Raw genomic sequence first — 23,244 nt, 5'->3', positions numbered from 1 at the left:
ATGTCTTGTCTGCTTTCCGTCTTGCGACTTCAAATAATGTTCGTCTTTCCCTGGTTCTTCTTGTTATGTACATTTTGTGTGCTTCATTTCTTTCCTCGATTGCTTGTCTGCACTCGTCATCAAACCATGCTGCTCTTCTCTCCTTTTTCTTGTTTCCCAGGGTGAACGCTGCTGCTGTCAGTACTGCTGTTTTGATATTAGTCCATTTGCCCTCTATGGAGTGCAGTTCTAGCGTCCTTAACTCATTTGCGACTTCTTGTACGAACTTCTCTTTACATTCCTGAATCTTCAGTTTTTCCAGGTCCAGTTTGTTTGTTCTTTGTTGTCTTTCGTTTCTTTTCCTGTTAACTCTGCATCTAAATTTGGTTTGTACTAAAAGATGGTCTGATCCACAGCATGCTCCTCGTCGTGTTCTCACATCGGAGATACTACTGGCTGCCCTTTTGTCTATCAGCACATGGTCAATTTGATTGGTTGTGGTTCCATCTGGTGAAATCCATGTCATTTTGTGTATGCCTTTATGTGGGAAGCGTGTGGAACTTATAACCATGTTTTTACTGGTGGCAAAATTTATCAAAAACTCCCCATTCTCGCTTGTTTCATTGTGCAGAGAGTGTTTTCCTATTGTGCCATAGAACTGCGGTTCACAAGGAAACTATTACACAGATATTATTATCGAAGTTATAAGTTATTATCGTTATTACATAGGAAGGAATTATAAGGAAATATCATCATCATTCTCTTTGCCTTATCCTTATGCGGGGTCGGCTTCCCTAATTGCATTTCTCCACACAATTCTATCTTGGGTCATATCAATGTCAATCACCTTTACCAACATGTCCTGCCTTATTGTCTCCCCCCAGGTCTTCTTTGGTATTCCTCTGCTATTCCTTCAATAAAACTGCACTTCACCTATTCTTCGTATTAAGTGATTAACGTCTCGACGTTGAACAATGCATCCATGTAAAATCTGTTGAATATTGCAATTGTCAGTTGCAAAATATTGTTGAATATTGCAAATTTCAGATCTCTAGCCAGTGGCGGCTGGTGGGGTAAAATTTTGGGTAGGCCAAGCCAGCAAATTACATATTATAGCTATGTGTAATCAGTGGCGGATCCAGAGGGAGGAGTCACGGGGTCATGACCCCCCAAATATTTGAAAACCCACTTATCCTATTGGTAGTAAGACTAAAAGTGACCTTGCATCAGAGAAAAGTAATCACCCTCAAGATCCATGACCCCCCAAAAAAATAGCCGCCAGTGTGTGTAATACATATTTTTTTTTGTGTGAGAGTGGGAATCTTCTAAAGACCGTACCAGATGAATCGTACCTGACGTGTGTTGGATTCAGAGTAAACGGAGTAGATCCGAACGCAGTTCCCCGTGCCCCCGGATGAATCCGTGTTACAATGCCTACCAACTAAAACCACTCTCGGCTTACGCGCGTGGCACGTCTTTCCAAACCGTTCTCACGCGCGCACAGCCGCTCTTTTTCTGTTCTTTTCTTTTTCTCTCTGTTGCTTATATTGCTCTTGTTTACCCCTGTTGTCTCTCTCTTTCTATAATCAGTACACAGTGATGAAAGCCGATTTTGCGTCATTGTATTTCGAAGAGACACCGAGAAGAGATGACTTTATATTCGCTGTAAAGTGGAGAAGGTTCTTTCAACTGAAGCGCTTGTTGCAGGTATTGTAGCAAGTAAACAAAATAACTTGTAGCTTTCAGGAACAATTTCATTGGTTTCGTTGTCAAACATACTTTTAATTAGTTCTAACAAACTCTTATCGTGAAAATTTTCACGATGAATAGCAGAAAAAATCATTTCCAGTTCAGTTTTTAATAAGGATTTATTAAAAAGTAGTTCATATGTATCCATCAATGAGTCCAAAGCTCTTGTGGAAATTTAGCGCCATATTCTGTGTGAATCTTTTATTATCGCCCAATTCCAGAAATAAATTCCGTTTGTTTAAAAGTATGTTACAATTATTATAGATTATGTTACAGTTACATATTTTTTTATCATAATTTAAAAGAAAATTTATATTACAATTCGATAATTACGTTACAAGTCGCAACGATGGTCGGCGAAGGCCCGATCGTCTGGTGCCTAAACAGCAAGCAATATAAATCGTTGTCCGGCAAGCGACTTACAGTTGAGTCCGCGAGTCTTTACCCGTGAGTCATTAATACCTGGCGAGATAAAACACATACTTTTTATCTAGCATCATTCTCTTCCACGCATGAAACTCATGACAAACCAGCTGCCGTTTGTTATTAAGTAAAAACACATGTTATTTTTATGAACCATCTAGACTCAGTGCATTGAAAAGAGATAGGTACAAAAAAAGACGATTCGGTATGTTTTCATACTTTAAGCACAGTTTGTTTGACGTTTCTGCTTTGTTTACTTTTGTGGCTGTCAGTCAGTTGAATTTTTTGCGGTTTTTATCGAATTTTTGCGTTTTGAAGTTTCTTTGTATTACACAAACAGTTGTTTTCACAACTAATTTTATATTGGGCTTTGAAATTTTAAGGTAAATAAGTATATTTTGGCAATTATAATTTAAAACATACAAAGCTAACGTCATTCACACAGTAAAGAAATGATTGTGTTTAGATTTCCGTCAAAGTGAATAAAATAACAAAAATAAAATATGTTATTGAATTTTTTTATAAATTGTTTATTTATTTATTAATCAATAATAATAAAAGAATTTATTAAGCTACTTCAAATGTAGCTGTAATTGTGCACAAAAATTTTGAAGCAAAACTTACATTTGACATTCTATACAGGGTGAGTGGGGAGGAATGTGCCAAACTTCAAGACTGTATAATATACGTAAAAATAATCAAAAATAACTCATATGTTGTTATTGGATTTTCATTTGTTTCCGAGATATGGAGTGTTTAAATTTTTCTTGCAAACTGACGTTTTATTTATTGCTGTAAAACCGGTTGAGGTGTGCAAATAAAATTTGGTGTTTTTTAAGACATAGTTGTTGCGCATGTTTTGACACACAATTAAGAATTTTATATTCACCATTGACGCGCTTACGGGTAATAGTCTAAAATTTTTTAAAGAAAAAAAATAGTACGCCACTGAGATATTTCAAATTAAAAATTATTTTTGAATTCTCTGTTCAATTTTTGACAAACAATCTATCTTTATGTTTGTTCATACGACGCTTCGTTTTCATGCAAAAATAAAATATCTTAACGCTTACAAAGTATTCGAAATAAGTTTTTACACATTCATATAGAAACTTCGTCGAAAACTTTGTAAGCAAACGTCAAAAAAACTGTCAAAGTGTTTAGACAAATTTAAGAGTTCCTCCGGAAAATTTGTAGATTTAGTTAGTTCTAAAGTCTTTTTTCATTCAACTCAAATCGATTGTGAAGTATTAAAGTGTGTTTCAAGAGATTCTACAGAGTGTTTAGCCGATTTTGTTTGTTTTTCCGTATATTTTAAGTTTTGTTATTTGACAACTGTACTGTAAGTAGAAATTTTTTTATATACTTATATTTGAACGTCGCTCGTGCCCCGGGATGTCCGTGGGCAAAAATGGAAAGGATCCACCAGATCCTGGTGTAGAAAATATTGGGTTCACAGATGAGAGCGATATAATTATGCAGACAAATGATTTAAATCAGAATAATTCTCATAGTGAATGTTTAAATGATACTAGTAAAAGTACTAATGATACCATAAACTTGACATCTACTTCAAATAAAACAAATACTATTCAAAAAAGTCAGGAATTTAATTCATCTAATCGATTTAGTTTAAATGATACTGGTCCGTTTTTTATATTTGTTCAACACATAAATTTGAGTATCAGTCGTTTGCATCCAATGAAACTTGGAGAAAAACTACTTTCGCTATCTAGTTATGATAAACATATTATTGAAATTGTTAGTGTAGGTAAAAATCGCATTAAAATTCAAGTCAATTCAGGTGCTGTTGCGAATAAATTAGTAGTTGAAGATTTTTTCGGAAAAAATAACCTAATTGCATATATTCCAAATTATTTAACGGAAAAAAAGGGTCTCGTTCGCGGAGTGGACACTACTCTAACTGAGAGTGCACTACTTAATACTATTAAATCTAATATTCCAATAAAAAAAGTTCATAGAATGACTAGAATAGTTCAAAGTGACGGTGTATCAGAAAGAGTTCCTAGACAAATGGTTATTATTAGCTTTGAAGGTAAATTAATTCCCCAATATATTTACATCAACAAAGTTAGGTGTCCAGTTGAAATATATGTTAGTCCTGTTATGCAATGTTTCAACTGTCTTCGTTATGGCCATTCAACGACTCAATGCAAGTCAAAAAAAAGATGTAAGAAGTGCGGTAATGAAGGTAACACTGATTGTCCCGATAAATGTACTACATTTTGCGTTTATTGTAAAAATAGTAGCCACGAGTCAGTTTTTAAAGAATGTCCCGAATATTTAAAACAAAAAAAGACTAAAGAAGCTATGGCTAACTTAAATATTTCATTTAAAGAAGCCGAAAAAGCTCTTGAAAATCCATGTTATTCCAGTTTAGTCCAAAAAAATAAATTTGCACCTTTAATGACCTGTGACACAGACTTTCCTCCATTAAAAAGCTCCTCCCCTAAACCCTCGAATTCCACCACTACTTATAAAAATAATAATCATCTGAATATAGCCCCCCCTAACGATAACCCCCCCAAAAAAAGGAAGACTACTGATACAACTCCTAATTTTCCTCCTGTGCGTAGGGAATACCCGACCAGTTTCTGTTCGGGATCTGTATTTCAATTTGGAAACCATGAGCCCCGTAATGAATTTGATATATTTATACCAGCTCAGTGCTTCACTCAAAAATTTAATCAAACAGAGTATCCTTGACTATTGTAATTCTTCATCAAATGTTAGAAACTAATTTTAAAAATTACGAAATTGAATTAGAAAATAAATTATAGGTAATATTTTTACATAATTTTAATGGCTGACAAAAGTATTAAAATTATTCAATGGAATATTCGTTCGCTAAATGCGAACCGATATTCTTTACAGCAATTACTGTTTGAAGAACGTTTTGACATAGGTCTTTTATCAGAAACTTGGTCAAAACCATCTGATACTGTTTGCTTCAATAATTTCAATGTAGTTAATAAAAGTAGAATTAGAGGATATGGAGGAGTTGCCATAATTTTAGCAAATAACATTATTTATAATCCCATTTCATTTGTTAACAATTTCAATCCTAATTTAGAAGTTTGTGGTGGAGATATTAAAATTTACCAAAAAATGTATACTATCCTGAGTGTGTACCGTCCATCATAAGATTACGTTAGTCTTTTTTCTCAAATTAGCAATGATTGTATTATTACCGGAGATTTTAATGCACATCATGGATTATGGGGATCAAATTCATGTTGCGTCGATGGTAATATACTAGTAGAAGCAATTAGATTTCTTTCCTAATTTAATTGTTGTTAATGACGGGTCGGCTACTAGAGCTACTCCTCCAGGGAATATGAAATCTGTTGTAGATCTTACTATTATATCCTCTAGTTTATGTCCATCCTTTGACTGGACTGTTCTTCCAGATACCTATGGATCAGATCATTTTCCAATTAGACTTTCTGTGCAGAATATGAAAATTGAAAATAGAACTTTTATATCTTCGACTAAATGGTCGATGTCTAATGCAAACTGGGATAATTTTAGAAACAACGTAGAAAGTGCCTTTAGACACGAACCAAATAAAAACCAAACAAACGAAATGATTTTCTTTTTAGTAGATTCTATTACTGATGCAGCCAACAAATCTTTCAAAATTATCAAACCGTCAGTCAAATCTTTCAAATCGCCACCATGGTGGGATGATGAATGCCTCACTGCTTCTAACGCTAGAAAAAATTCCTTTAAAATTTATAAATCTAATCTCACCCTTTCAAACTTCATGGAATATAAGAAGAATGAAGCTATATGTAAACGAACTTTCCGCTCAAAAGCTAAATCTAGTTGGGCTCGGTTTTGTTCCTCACTTACTAGGCAAACTTCACCTTCAGAGCTTTGGAAAAGGGTAAACAAAATTCAAGGTAACAAAAAGGACACCGCTAATGATGAATGTATGGTAGAAAGGCTCTTTACAAAAATCTCTCCGGATTATGTCCATTTACCACTATTTATGCCGAGCATCTCTACTAATGACCACTTTTTACTAACCCCCATTTCAGCTGACGAACTTAAAGCAAATATCAAGAGTTCTAAAAATACAGCCCCTGGTATTGACGGCATTAACTATAGTATGCTATTAAACCTACCTGCAATTGCTATATATTATTTGTGCAAAATATACAACAATATTCTACTTAAAGGAGATCATTGTGACGCCCTCAAACAATGCCTGGTTATTCCTATACCCAAACTAAACCAGCGTACCGACTTAAGGCCTATCTCTCTCATGTCCTGTTTGCTTAAAACATTTGAACGAGTTATGAAAAGCAGATTAGAATGGTGGTGTGAGAACAAAAATATATTTCCAGTGTCTCAGTATGGCTTTCGTAGGAACAAGGGAACTATTGATATTCAATTATCATATTCAAATAATAATTATCTATCTGCCATTTTTCTTGATATTTCTGGGGCTTATGACAACGTCAATTTAAATCTATTGTTCGAAAAACTGAAGCACATAAGTATTCCACCTTTGTGTGCTTATGTATTAGTAAACCTATTCCTTAATAGACAGGTATGTATTAGATGTAATGATAGATTGATTGGCCCAAGAGTAGTGCATCAAGGTTTACCACAAGGATCAGTCCTCAGTCCCTTGTTGTTTAATCTATACACTCTAGATCTCCACAGTATAGGAATTAGATGCAGTATATTACAATATGCAGATGATTTCTGCTTTTACAATGTGAATAAGTTGTACCAACAAAGTATTAATTCAACTAAGATGGTACTGGGTGATGCAAGAGAGTATTTTTTTAAACAAGGATTTGACCTTACTGCAAATAAATCAGCGGTGGTGTTTTTTACGCGACATCGCTTACCAGTTATGACCAGCATCATGATTAACAACCTAAGTATACCCGTTCATAAGCACTACACTTATCTTGGTATTACATTGGACACCAAGTTAACATGGGATGAACACATTAATAAGTGCTTAATAAAATGTGAGAAAAGTTTAAATATTCTTAAAGTAGTTAATCGCTATCGATGGGGTGCTGACCCTAAAATTAATTTAATGTTTTATCGTGCATATACCAGATCCATTCTCGACTATGGAAGCATTCTATATGGATCTGCCACAAAGTCGCCTTAAAAAACTAGATCGCATTCAATATAAGGCTCTGCGGTTAGTTCTAGGTGCGCTCAAGTCTACGCCTATAGAGAATCTTTTAGCTGAATCCATGGAGCCTCCTTTACATTTAAGACGACTATTTTTGGCTGAAAAATTTATTCTTAAATGCCAATCTTACAACCAAACTGAACTACTACAAAAAATATGTGACATCTCTGTTTCTAATCTTGTCGACAAATGGTGGCACAACAGGAATTCTCCTATTTTAGCAGTAGCATACTCGAACGTTTCTCAGCACCTAAACAGTCCAGGTGAATTAACTTTCTTTAAATCGAGTTTTAATATATCTTATGCCAATGTTAATGTTTGGTTCCCAAATTTTGACAGTGAGAATCCAGTTGACTTTCAGCAACATATAGCCAAGCTTGATAATCCATGCAGGATTTTCACGGATGGTTCAAAATCAAGATTGGGAGTTGGATGTGCTGTATATATTCCGGATCACCAAGAATCCTTGATGTTCAAGTTAGATAAACAATGTTCCATATACTCTGCAGAAATGTTCGCGATTTATCAAGCTCTAGAATGGGCTGCCAACAAAAAAATTTCTAACAAGCAAGTTGTAATTATGTCAGATTCAAGATCTTCGTTATTAGCTCTAGAAAACACACGTAAACATTTATATAAAAATAGCCTTGTCGTCAAAATTTTAGAAAACCAACTAAAGCTACTGGAAAAACAGACTTCTGTAACTTTCGTCTGGGTAAAAGGACATATTGGTATTTCCGGTAACATAAAAGCAGATTTTTTTGCTAAAGAGGCAATCTTAAAAGGATCGGAAATAACTTGGCTAGATAGAAGCGATCTAACAGCTACTCGCAAGAAAAGTTTGAAACAAAATTGGGATATTGAGTGGCACGCTTTCTGCAATCGAAGCAACAATCTCTACACCAAAATTCATCCTAGTTTACCTACTGAGCCTTTTGCTATCAGAAGTTATCCCAATAGAAATATATATGCCATGTTTATTAGATGTCTCTTTAATCATGCCACTGTCAAGTCATACCTCTATAGATTTAACCTATCCGAATCAGATCTTTGCGATTGCAATGGATATGTTGACGATATTAATCATTGGTTGTTTGGATGCAAACATAATGATGTTGCAATTAAGTTTTTGATGAACAATCTGGTTCAAGAAGAAATACCTTTCCCACAAAATAATGCTTCTCTTTTATATTTGTCTCGTAGAAATTCTAAAATTAAACAAATCATCTGGGAGTTTTTAAAAAGGACTAAGAGGAAAATTTAACTTACACTGAATGAGTCCGGTTGAATGTGTTTAGCAATAATTATTGTTTTTTATGTTTATCCTTATTATGTAATATTGTCTCCCTGTGAAAGTTCATTAAGTAGATTTTGCAGGGAGGTAATAAGAATAGAATTGTATAAAAGTTTATACTGAAAAAATTAAAAAAAAAAAAAAAAAAAAAAAAATTATACAAAAAAATATGTATACAAAAAAAATGTATAAAAAAATTAAATCTTATTAAAAAAAATAATAAATAAATAAATAAAAAAAGTATAATAAATTATAAAAAAAATAAAAAAGAGAAAAAAAAAATTAAAAACACAAAGAGGGTGTAAACCTCCGCGGGGTTGATCCGGGTTGAAGCCTTATCGCTGTGTAAAAAAAAACATATATTTATTAGCATTTAGTATTAGTATTTAGTATTAGCATGTAGTTTTTTTTGTCGATTTAATTATTTGTAAATTAATTTAAGTTGGATAGGGCCATGAATGAGGAGTATACCTACTGGTCAATTAAATGTTTCCACTTCTACATATGTATGTATGTATGTGCGTGCATAAGTATTATATGTGCGCACATGTACCTAATGTATTATGTAATGCAATGTATTATATTTGGAATATTGTAGCAAACAGTAATTTATTATCTATCGTGGCTGAATGGATCAAGTAATCCAAAGCCAATAAGGAAGAAAAAAAAAACTTTGTAAGCGTTAAGATGTTTTATTTTTTGCATGAAAACAAAGTGTTGCATGAAAAAAGCGAAGATACATAGATTTTTTATCAAAAATTGAACGAGGAATTCAAGAAAGATTTTTAATTTGAAATATTTCAGTGGTGTACCATTTTTATCTTTAAAAAATACAGACTATTATCCGTATGCGCGCCAATGGTAAATATAAAATTCTTAATTACATGTCAAAACATGCGCAACAACTATGTCTTAAAACCCACCAAATTTCATTTTCACACCTCAACCGGTTTTAGAGCAATAAATAAATTGTCAGTTTGCAAGAAAAATTTTAACACCCCATATCTCGGAATCAAATGAAAATCGAATAACAGCATATGAGTTATTTTTGATTATTTTTACGTATATTATACAATCTTGAAGTTTGGCACATTCCTCCCCACTCACCCTGTATATTTGATAACATCAAATTTTATAATAAAAAACGTAATCGGAACACTAGCCACTTTGTGTCAGTTGTTGTTGCGTGAAATAGATTTCCGACTTATTTCGTATGCTTTAAATGATGACGCACGGGTAAAGATTCGCGGACTCAACTGTAACTTCAAACGCTTTTTGTACGGAGATCTTATATGAGCGGGGTCGGCCGGCTCCGAACGGGCCTATTAATGAGTATTTAAAATGCCTGGATACGATTCAATGCTTTCTGTGGTAATATATAACATAGTTGTTTTAACGGAAGCTAATGTATTGAGTGATTTAGTACATTTAACAGTTATTTACATGCATTAACATAATTTTTGAATATATGTTTTTCAATTTTAAAGCTGTTAAAATTATTAGGTAGGCCCGGTCTATCCTGCCTACCCCCAAAAGCCGCCACTGTCTCTAGCTAGTCGAAAGTATGTTTAAAACCAATAACAAGACATTTCCTGAACAAAGTGACAAAGAACAGGTGAAGTATATAAAAACGTGGTAAAAATGGGCAAGTTTTGTTCACAATTTACTTTTTTAACTGACACGGTAATTCATGTTTTTATAAACATGAATTATAAAGATTTCTAAGATTTTTTTACTACAAAGTTGAGGGAAAAAGCTTTCATTTAATATCTACTAAATTAAAGATCTTTAAGAGCGTAGGCGCAAAATTTCGGCCTAATGCTTTTTTAAATGCATTCATTTCTTTTCGAATCCTGAGAAAACTAATTAGTTTTAATGAAAATTTTAAACACAAAATGAACGATTACATTATTACTGAGGGCAAAACAGTCCCTGAATTCTTCTGTTTATTTTAATAATAGTGTAGGAAACAGAGGTTGAGCCTTGCAAAATGGACACAAGTCCGGATTTTTTTTTCTGGTATATCATTATAAGACTAACTTTTTCTTAAAAAATTTCGTCCCGGAACCCCCCTTTTCACCTCTTTAAAGGGGGTAATTTGTGGTGTTTGCGGAAATTAGCCCTTCCTGTACCTTTTGCAAAAAATTTATTTTATAGAAATATGAAGAGGACTATATTTTCTACGATTTATTTCCCAACAGCATATGTCTATCACCCACCGTTTAGTGGGGGTGGGGCCCCAAAGTTGACAAGTTTTTTAAAAAATGTTTTAAAAAAAATTATTTTTCCCTAACTGTAATGGAAATTAAGAAGAAATCCTGCGGCAATTATTAACAAATAAGTAACTGATTTTTTGGTATAGGTTTCACTTAAGGGTAATTGCCCTTTTTTTAAAAGTAGATGATTATATCCTTTTTAACATGGAAGGAGACCACAGAATGTTCGGTGTACCGTATTTCTTTCAGAAAAACTTAAATAACCAAATAAACATTTTAGGCCTTTTTCAGAAATAATTTGTAGTATAAAAATAAAAATGGAAGATCATTTTGTAAATATTGTGTTTATATGCAATTATCCTCAATTGTTTGTAAGTTAATTAAATTTTTACCTAAACAGATTTGATGTTTCAATTTCTACCCTGGATATCGTTTTCAAAAAGTAAATATACTAGAACCTCTGTATAACAAATCTGAAGTGTCTGAAAAAAATTTGTTATATCGGGAATTTTTCAATAACGGGGCTCGTTATATCGAGGTTAGATGCGGCCAATATACGTTAAAAAGGGGTTCTTACAGCCGAATTCAAACTATCTAAAGAAGATAGGGGTTCTATCTAAAGAATTTCTCATCGCTTTACCCAGTCAAAAAGCCCTGTCTCATCAGCATTGTATCCACGGATCAAGTCTGTCAATTTAGCTTTCCAATCTTCACAAGTTACATCATCCATGGCAGCACTTTCGCCACAAACTTTTTTCAAACTAATTTCATGCCTCTTTTTGAACCGATCCAACCAGCCATTACTGGCTCGAAAGTCTGCGTGCCCTAATTGTTCGGCGAACTGGTGAGCCTTTTCTTGGAGCATGGGACCTCCAACGGGTACATTTTTATCCAGGCACTGTTTAAACCGCTTAATAACAGCTTCTTTGACATCCTGTAGCTGTAGCTTACCTTTCACCAAGGGAGGGGGGCGGGAAGCAGGTCTGATTGTTTTCATGTGTGGACTTGGTCACCCTTGTCTGCGAGTTGTTACTAATCTATACTCAACTACGCTAAACCGAGGTTTGGAACAGAGAAATGCGTAATACAGGGGTTGCATGCTTTATATAGGGGTTTGCTACACTCAATATTCAGTATACAGGGGTTTTAATTTATCTCCGCAAATCATAAAAATTCGTTATATTGAGGGTTAAAATCAAAATAGTTCATTATATAGGGGTATTTTTTACATTGAGTCTTAAGGCTGTATGACACTATACATTTTCTTGTATCATTTCTAATATCGTTTCTGATATGTCAAATAAATGCATAGTGTCATACACAGACACAAGAAACGATATCAGAAACGATACAAGAATTTGAGTCAGACACAGATTCTTGTATAAGACCTGCGCCAATTTCTGCGCAAAGAGCAAAAACGTAAAACCTGCTGGTAAAACATCTAAAATGTCATAATTACTTACTCATAATGGCGGCTGAAATGAAAATGGGATCATGTATTGATGAATGTGTTTTTGTAGGTATTATTTATAAATCTTTTATTGATACTTAATATACCGTTTGGTATGGACTACTGTTCTAACTAATAACCATATATTGAGCTCCTAGTAAAGTTCAAACTATAAATTTAGGTTTCATGGTGCATAATTTTTTAATAGACGAAAATACAATAGTTCCTAAATTCGATCAAACTGAAGATAATTCTAATGCAAATATTTTAGAACAAATATCAAAACAAAATAAAAACACAAATAATCAACCTCAAACAGTCAACGTAAAATTCTGGTTAACATTAAAATGTTAATTAAAAGTTTATAAATTTTATAAAATCCTTAAAATCAGCTGTAGCTGTAGATGCAGTACTACCATAACGTGACACAGGGTGATAAACAAAATTTCGACCAATCACGTGCCGAATTTCATACAATTTTCGATACAAGAACTTGCATAGTGTCATACAGGGCACAAATGTACGTACAAGAAATGATACAAGAAAATGTATACAAGAAACGATATCAGAAACGATATTAGAAATGATACAAGAAAATGCATAGTGTCATACAGCCTTTAAGGAGGTTTGAAGGGGATTTAAAAAAATTCGTTATATCGAGGTTCGTTATATCAGGACTCCACTGTATAAGTGAAAATTGATTATAAATCAGAAAATAGTACAAAAGAAAAATGAGAGAAAGTGAAAAGCTGAAAAAATAAGTTCTCTGACATCTGACAGTCTGATCTGGTTTCAAAGGTTGAGGCTCATAGCATCTTAGTAACAGCTCTCACATGGTCATGTTTTTTTATGCTTTTTCATTGATTTTTCTTAATGTCCACATGTATTATAAGTGTGTCGAAACAACAACTAATTAACACAGCTCACATGATCTTCTTCTTTTAGCCCATTTCTATCCAACTTTGGACATAGACCTTCCCATAGCCACCTTTACTTAACAAGCCATGAAGTTGAAACTTGGCAACATCTATTGGTAGACCGATTAATTCTGACAGTTCTCATTTGTTTTTAAATAATTTTCACTGTATTTACAGAGAAACTGAAATATTTTACAATATTTCGTGCTCCAAATTATAAAGAACATTAAAAGGTATGTTATTAAGATGATTTTAGTTCAATATAATATATTTTTATATAAACTTGCGTGCATATAGAAATCCGTCCACTTAAAAATGTTGTCATTTTTAATGTCTTATATTTCCTAAACCTGTTGGCAGATTTAAGTGATTCTTCTAATATGTTACAGCCTAATTCTTTAACAATACCGCTGTAATAATATTGTTGCTAACCAGTTAAATTTTTATGGTGTACCGGGCATTTATAAAATACTGATCTAGTCTCCGGTTTTGTTAACATTCTGTTTTTTTGATTAATTCGCTTATGTTTAACAACTAGATTTGTTCTTTATCAATTCAGGGTGTTTCTAAATAAGTGCGACAAACTTTAAGGGGAAAGGAACAAAATGCAAAATTTTGACGCCTGTATTTTAAATGTAATCATTTTTTTCGAATTCTGAGAAAACTAATAAGTATTTTTAAAAAATTTAAACACAGAATAAAAGATTACTTTATTACCGAGGGCCGAAAGTCCCTTAGAATGAATAAAAAGTTTTTTTTTGAATGACATATTTGAAACTAAAAATCACACTAAATTTTCTTAGTTTTTCACCCCTGTAACTTATTAAAATAAACATAGAAGTTTTCAGGGACTTTCAGCCCTCGGTCCTAACGTAATCTTTCATTCTGCGTTTAAATTTTTGAAAAATACTTATTAGTTTTCTTAGGATTCGAAAAACATGAATCCCATTTATATTCTTGGTATTGGTTTTTTGTTTGTATAATAAACGTTACTTACAAGGAATTACTTTTAATTTTGTTTTGTACAAACTTCTAATTAATAATATTTTCTTGTTCGACTCAAAAAATACTATAAATTTTACCAGAATTTGTACTTTAAAATCGTAGTTTCGAAAGCGGTAGTCCGAAAGTCAGACTACCGACGTCATCAATTGCGACGTTGCCTTTTTCTCTTCATGGCTTGTAAAGTAAGGTGGCTATGACCTTCCCCAAATCTTTCCATTTCCGTCTGTCCTTGGCTGCGTTTTTCCAGTTAGTTCCTGCAGCTTTTACAATATCGTCTTTCCATCGCATCTGAGGTCTTCCTCTTCTTCCTGTCCACGGTCTCCAGTTTTGTATTTCAGCATTCCATCTTCTATCTCCCTGTCTCGCATTGTGGCCCGCAAATCTCCATTTTAACCCTGTTATATGTTCAGTTACATTTTTTACTTTTGTTTTCTCTCTTATCCATTTGTTTGATTTTCTGTCTTGTAGTTTTATTCCCAACATGGATCTTTCCATTTTTCTCTGAGTACAGGATTTCAACGAGATGACAAAGCAATTAGAGTAAATAGCGAAAAAAGAAGAATACCAGACAAAAAGTTTAATAAACAACGTTGTCAAAATAAATTGTGAAACACCAGAAATATACCGAAAATTGGTTAAGGAGTTCAAGGAAAAAAATATATACCATCACACGTACCAACTAAAAGAAGAACGAGCCTACAGAATCGTGATCAAATACTTACATCACTCAACCAATACTGATGACATAAAAAGTGAGCTATCTCAGTTAGGGCACAAAGTGAGAAACATAGTTAATGTAAAACAACAAAAAACCAAAGAACCACTTAATCTCTTCTTTGTAGATTTAGAACCCGCGCAAAACAATAAAGATGTCTATAATATAACAGGCCTACAGAACAGAGTAGTACACATAGAACCTCCACGAACTCAAAAAAACAATATAATACAGTGCATGAGATGCCAACAATATAGACATTCCAAATCATATTGTAATAAACCATTCGTCTGTGTAAAATGCGGAGGCTCACACAATACCACCACATGCAAAAAGTCAAAGGAGACGTCAGCCATATGTGCGTTATGCAACGGAGGCCACCCAGCCAATTATAAGGGATGTGATCACTATAAGAAACTTACCAAAGGAAGCAACAAAAACAATGGAGAACATCAAAACCCAACAGCAATCTACACAAATGATATATACACAAGAAACACACAACAACTATCCAATCCACTGCCCCAGGGCTTGAGCTACGCTGAAGTAACTAAACACAACCAAACAGAAGATACAACCACTGTGTTAAACAAGTTTTTGGAAGAATTCAAGAATCTATTCAACCAACTAATCCAACAAAATAGCATGGTCCTCAACATGCTTACCATGCTTATGAACACAATGAAATAAATGGCTAAGTTTCTTCGAATAGCCCAATGGAATGCCAACGGCCTTCCAAGCCATACAGAAGTGAAAATATTTCTAGACATAAATAAAATTGACATATTTTTAATTAGTGAAACGCACTTTACGAACAGAACTTATTTTAACATACCTAAATATAAACTATATCATACTGAGCATCCTGACGGCACAGCCCACGGAGGTACAGCAATACTCATCAAAGAAAATATTAAACATAATGAACTACTGAAGTACAAAGAAGAACACATCCAAGCAACGACAGTAAGCGTTGAAGCACTTCCATAGAATGTCAACGTAACAGCTGTGTACTGCCCTCCTCGCCATAATCTAAAACGAGAACACTATGAAGAATTTTTCCAAACTTTAGGACCAAAATTCATTGCTGGGGGAGATTACAACAGCAAGCATACCTTGTGGGGGTCACGACTTATAACAACAAAAGGCAGAGAACTGGCACACGTTATGCAAAATAAGAATTACTCATTTATCTCAACGGGAACACCAACATACTGGCAGACCGATCCCAACAAAAAACCAGATTTATTGGACTTCTTCATAACAAACGGTATTGGTATAACTTATACAGATATAACACCAAGCTATGACCTAACTACTGACTATAGCCCAATAATAGCAACGGTAAGTACAACAGTTATCACTAAAAAACCAAAACTCCACCTGCACAACAATAAAACAAACTGGGACACCGACAAATAATTCACGATACTATCGAAATAACAACGAGGCTGAAAAAACCGGAAGAAATAGAAGAGGACTATAACAAATTTATAAACATACTACAGTATGCAGCTAAATCAGCTACCCCACAAAGTAGTCCCAACAGAAACATAAGTAATATACCTTTAGAAATAAAAAAACTGGTAGCTGAAAAAAGAAAGGCCAGATCTGCATGGCAACGAACACACACACCAGACAGCACAACAAGATACAATCGCATCAGCAACAAATTAAAATCAAAGCTGCAAGAAGTCAAAAATGACTCATTTACGAATTACATCACCAATCTATCAAGACAAGACAACTCTATATGGAAGCCCATAAAAAGTAAGAGAAAGCCAATAACAGCATTACCTCCAATACGTAAAAATCCAACACCACCAGGACCATGGGCAAAAAGTGATAAAGAAAAGGCTGACCTATTTGCCGAGTATTTAGCAGAAGTTTTTACTCCACTAAATGACGACCAAGTACCAGAAGCGAACCAAATATTAGAAGAACCACTACAGATACAGGACCGAATAAAACTATTTACTCCAAAAGAAATTAGAGACGTAATTGCCACCCTAAACCCAAAGAAGGCACCAGGCGAAGATCTGATAACCGCAAAAATGTTAAAAGAAATACCCAAAAAGGGCATAGTTAAACTACTGCACATATTCAATGCAATACTTAGATGTGACTACTGGCCCACAGCACTCAAAATTGGACAAATAATTATGATACCAAAGCCTGGCAAAAACCCTCTAGATGTCTCATCATATAGGCCTATCAGCTTATTACCAACAATCTCCAAGTTGCTTGAAAGACTTATCCTAAACAGAATAAATGCAGAAATAAATCCACAAAATTGGATCCCAGATCATCAGTTCGGATTTCGACAAAGCCATTCAACGATACAACAATGCCATCGCATAGTCAACGCCATCAACCAGTCACTTGAAAATCAGCAGTACTGCACAGCAGCCTTTATAGACATCAGTCAGGCTTTTGACAAAGTCTGGCATCCAGGCTTGTTATGCAAAATAAAAAGAATTCTCCCAGCAAGTTACTACAACCTACTGAAAGCCTACCTACACGAACGGCAGTTTAAAGTAAAAGTTAATGAAGAAGTCTCGGAATACAAGCCTATTCACTCTGGCGTACCACAAGGGAGCATACTAGGGCCATTATTCTACATACTGTATACATATGACTTGCCTACAAATGATAAAACAACCATCGGGACATTTGCAGACGACACTGCTATTTTTGCCAAGCATGACGATCCTATTGCAGCAACACAAAATCTCCAAGAGCATCTTAACTCACTTGAAATATGGCTGAAGAAGTGGAAGTTTAGGTAAACGAAACAAAATCATCCCATATAACATTCACTCTCCGGACTGGAACCTGCCTACCAGTAACCATCAATCAAATAAAAATACCACAAAGTAATCAAGTCAAATATCTAGGGCTACACTTTGACAATAAACTCAACTGGAAACACCATATAACAAAGAAAAGAATGCAACTTGACCTAAAAACTAAAGAACTTTACTGGCTCATTGGAAGAAAATCCCACCTTTCAATAGAAAACAAATTGCTAATATATAAAGCAGTGATAAAGCCAATCTGGACTTATGGCATTGAACTGTGGGGCTGTGCTAGCAAATCCAATACTGTGATTATCCAGAGAGCACAATCCAAGATACTTCGAGCAATAGTTAATGCACCATGGTATGTATCAAACCAAACTCTACACACAGATCTAAAAATTCCATATGTAACCGAAGTCATCCGAGAAAACAACAGAAAACACCACAACAAACTAGAAGACCATCCTAATCCACTACTTCATCCACTACTGCAACCTGTCCACAATAGAAGACTCAGAAGAAGCTGGCCCTCTGACCTAAGAGGTAACTGAGGAAACATTGCTGGATGTTTACCTCTCCACGTCACCACATTTACAATAATTTAATTTAATGTAAGACCAACAAATTGACTTATAGATGTTTGTTTTATATCTGATTGTCAATAAAGGGAGATAATAAAAAAAAAGTTACATTTTTTACTTTTGTTTTCTCTCTTATCCATTTGTTTGATTTTCTGTCTTGTAGTTTTATTCCCAACATGGATCTTCCCAACATAGATCACATGACCTGAGTGAGCGTAATAATGAATTTTATGGACTGTGGTGATTATTCCTATGTTTCATGTTGACTACATTGAATAATTGATCTTAGAATGCAAAAGGTTTAACTTACGTCAATAATTTCAATAATAAATGACAACAACAACACCAGTCAAGAAATACAAACACAGATTCTTATTTATTTATGGGTTTCCCCAATTTCATAAAAAATATACATATATAAACAATAAGTAGAAGTAAAAGTAGTAGTAGTAAAGTCCAGTAAAACAGTAAAAAAAAACAAAAAATAAAATTAAATGAATTAAATGAAAGTGTGACATCATAAAACTGTATGTTGTTCTGAAGCTATTTCCTTGTGGCATTTTTATGATTAATTATTTATATGGGAAATAAGCCACAATTAAAATGAAAAAATAATTTTATTAACGTTTCGACGCCTTTAAATATTACTAAATAAACAAAAAAAAAAAAATTTTAACGTCGAAACGTTAATAAAATTATTTTTTCATTTTAATTGTGGCTTATTTCCCATATAAATAATTAATCATAAAACTGTAGTAAGTACATTACAATAAAACTAAATTTAACATACACACAAATCTACTGAAAATATAATATTAAACATAAGTGCTGACCGGAAAAATTGATTTTAGTTGGTTTTTAAATACTCTACTGGAAGAAGAGAATAAATCGATGTCCAAATCATTCAGGCGACTCAAAGTTCTATCTATTGGTGAGTTAAGACCATAGTTTGTTGAATGATAAGGTACATGGAACAAGTTATTATTTCTCAGATCATGGTTTGGAATATTAAAGATTATTAATTTTAATAAATCAGGGCAATTTAGCAAACCACTTTAAAAGCTGATCGCTGAAACCATATGCCTTAAGTTTATGTAACAGTAAGTAGTGGTCAATCCTATCAAAGGCTTTTGAAAAGTCTGTGTATACACAATCTACCTGACATTTTCTTTACAGATCTCTGATAATAGATGTTTCATAAGATAGTAAGTTTGTAGTTGTGGATTTCTTGTGCATAAAGCCATGTTGATAATTATTTATTAATTGTTGACAAGTAAAACTAATATGGTTATAAATCAATTTATCAAGTAGTTTAGGAATGGTCGATTGTTTAGATATACCTCTGTAATTTTCTATATTTTCTCTTTCGCCAGATTTAAAAATTGGAATTAAATGGCTAGTTTTCCATTTATCAGGAAGAATGCCTAATTTCAATGATAAGTTATTTAGAACAAACAATGGTTGAGTTAGACTGTAAGCACAGTTTTTCAAGAAAAAATCGGGAAGTCCATCCGGTCCAGCTGTTACATTATTGGAAAGTTTTGACAAACTGTCATAAATAACTTCACTTATCTGATCACCACTCACAGCTCTTTTATCAGCTAGATACATATTATTAGGAACATCATATAGATTATTTTTTCGGCTAAAAAATCTCCAAAATGACCTGGGATCGGTATTAAAATTATTTTCAAGGTCTTTTTTGTAATTCACAAAACATTATTTAGATAAAATATTACATTGAGTACGTAACCTTGAAAATTCTATGTAATAACAGCGATTGCCAGTATTCTTGTAATTTTTGTGAGCTATTTTCTTTTGGATGATTAAATTTCTCAACTCAGCATTGAACCACTTTGGGAAAGTTGATACCTACCTTACTTTTCTTTTTGGGCACAAAAAGATTTAATGCCATACTCAGAATATGATAGAAATTGTGTACTGCAGTATTTTTCATTTAAATTTAAATACTTGTGCCAATTGATAGGTCCCAAATAATTCTGTAAGCTAATATAATCAGCGTTTCTGAAATCATAGTAAAATTCTTGGCACAGTAAATTATTTGTAATGTCCGATATAGGTAAATCAAAGGAGTATGGTTTGTGATGGGTAGATTCAGAAAAAATAGGATCTATTGCAGATGAAACTAGAATACTATCCACATTCGAAAATAGTAGATCTAAAAACTTATTATTAGAGTTAGGAATAGTAATATGTTGTTTAAAATCAAGAAAAGCATAACATTGTGCTACACTAGAAATGTTTTCATTCATCTGAGATGGTGATATATTATTTAAATCGGGAGTTATGTTGGGCAAGTTAAAATCACCAAAAATACAAAAGCTGCACTTATTATACTGAATTCTCAAATCTTCAATCCTTTCAACATGTGATAGATAGCAATTATTTGGACTGTTAGGAGGAATATACACACCACCAATGATAAAATTAAAATTTGAAACAGAACAAGATATAAATAACTGCTCTACTGAATTGTTTATGTGGCTCATTCTAAAAGCTTTTATTTTTCTATGAATAAGTATCAAAATCCCCCCACCTCTACTTTTAGTACTTGAAAGATTAGATCTATCACATCTGAATATCTGATAATTAACCAAATAAAGTTCCTTATCTAGGAAATCATCGTTCAACCAACTTTCAATAATGACAAATATATCAAAGCAAGAACAATTAACTGCTGCAGAAAAATCGGATAATTTTGTCCTTAAACCTCCTACATTATGACAGTAGATTTTCAGTGTATTGGGAACTTGTGGAATGATCATTTTGAGTTTTTTTGCTGATTATATTTGGTTATTTTAGGCTCACCATTAATATACATTATAACTAGATCTTTCTCACCTTTAGATTTCCTTTCTGCCAATTCAGTTTTTAACTTATTTAAGATGGTTTGTTGAAGACCTGTGAGGTCAGCACTTATGAAAATATGTCTATCACTGCCTACATTATATTTATTTTTTAACACATCAAATGCATCCTGAGGTCTTGAGAGCTCCACCTTTACAGAACGATGTCCATTTTTATTTTTCTTGCCAAATTTGGTTAGCTTAACAATACTTATTTCATCACTGGAGGCTTCACTTATGATTGAACGAACAGTTGCAGTGTCATTTGGGGATTCTGGCAAATTAAAGATCATAATGTTCCTAGCTCTAGCATTACGCTCTTGAATTTCATTAATTATAAATTCATTATTCGAAATTTATGGTGTAGTAGTTAATTGTGGTGTAGAAGTGTTTTTGGCTTCAATATTTTCCTGAAGATGTTTCACCTCGAGGCGTAACTCGCTGATGATTTTGTATAATTTAGGTACAGCTGCCATGCCCTCCAAACATTGCTGACAGAAATACTTCAGTTGACGATTGTTCTTTAGCTCCATGACTCTCAGTTCCGAAGCCGAGAGTTCAGTGCATTTTCGATGTAAACTCCTTTCACATCTATCACAACCCAGTGCATCCTTGGAGTCACTGATGTCTTTGTCACATTTTAAACAATTCATTGCCATAATTAAATGTATGAAATAATTGTATTGCAAAGAACGTTGGTTGTAACAGTAGCCACTTCCAAAAGATAAAATTAATAGTAATAAATAAGTACTTAAAGGTTAATGATATTTACTGAATTTTTCTTGATTATCAACCAGTTTGTTTATAAGAACCACTTTTTGTAACTGTTATGGTTTGGGAAATAATAATATCAATTATTTCAATGCGGTAAGAAGCGTTTTTATGCATACAAAGACTTAATGAAAAGTTACTGAATCGTGAGTCTAAGCTTAGAATCTACAAAACAGTAATTAGACCAGTGGCCACATATGGATGTGAAACGTGGACCATCTCAACCACTAATGAAAATCAACTGATAATATTTGAGCGCAAAATACTATGGAACATATTTGGACCAACACATTGTAGAGATGGTTCATGGAGAATTAAAATGAACCATGAGCTGGATGAACTAATGTAGAGCGCAGATATTGTTAGATTTGTAAAGTCTCAAGGACTAAACTTTCTTGGTCACTTAGAAAGAATGCCAGATAATCGAGCTGTGAAAGTAATCCAGAGATGGAAGACCCAAGGAAATAGAACAAGAGGAAGGCCCGTAAAAGATAGATAGACAACCTAGAGGGGGATATTAAAGGCATGAACATCAGGCAGTGGCGAACGAAAGTATCGGACAGGGCAGAATGGAAGAACATAGTTAAGCAGGCCGAGTCTCACGAAGGGTTGTAGCGCCATTAGAAGAAGTATACATATAACTAGTCGGTATAGATTTAAAACTAAATCAACAGATAAGCAAAGATAATTAAAACCAGGATGTTATCTCCTCATAAAATTCTTCAAACAAGGACACTAGAGAGCCACTGAACACTAAAACATTTATTTAGAATAATCTTACCCAGCTCTTCCCAGGGCATCTCTTTCATCAGATTTGCCATTCCCCATGTGCCCGAGGCATTGGCCATCCTCAGCATCTTGAAAAGAGTCTTCGACTTCTATATTCCGCAAACCATTACCTACTTGATCTGTACCAGCGTCTTCCATCGTCACTATAATAGCATTGAATATAAATTTCAAAATAATTAAACAAAGGAATTTAAACCTTATCAAAACAAACTACGGTTATCAGTTCTATCAGTTGGAAAACGTCAAAAGTCAAAATCAAGATGTCAAAATAGGGCTTTTCATTCACAGTCATTTGTTTCGAGCTTCTGTCATATTTAGTAAAGGTTTGTTCGTAGTACGATCCAATCGATCAGCAACCGTTGCCAACCATCAGACGCATGCGCAGTTAACAGTTAGCGCTGCGCAGTTAACAGTTCGAGTTCGTAGACTACGAACGCGCTTGCGTCTGACGGTTGGCAACGGTTGCTGATCGTTCTACGAACAAACCTAATAATATCTG

At 33.7% G+C, this 23,244-nt stretch overlaps 1 protein-coding gene across 1 annotated transcript in view; it reads right to left on the bottom strand.

Moving 5' to 3' along the window:
* Window positions 1-23,005, bottom strand: part of LOC126892300 (caspase-1-like) — a 77,200-nt gene extending 54,195 nt beyond the window's left edge. The window contains exon 1 of the mRNA XM_050661809.1: window positions 22,738-23,005. Coding sequence (XP_050517766.1) covers window positions 22,738-22,883 — 146 coding nt within the window. The 5' untranslated portion in view covers window positions 22,884-23,005. The remainder of the gene's footprint in view (window positions 1-22,737) is intronic.
* Between the last annotated feature and the right edge of the window lie 239 nt (window positions 23,006-23,244).

The sequence above is a fragment of the Diabrotica virgifera genome, chromosome 9 (assembly GCF_917563875.1).
Source record: "Diabrotica virgifera virgifera chromosome 9, PGI_DIABVI_V3a".
Lineage (NCBI taxonomy): Eukaryota > Metazoa > Arthropoda > Insecta > Coleoptera > Chrysomelidae > Diabrotica > Diabrotica virgifera.
This window is presented reverse-complemented; position numbering and strand designations above follow the sequence as displayed.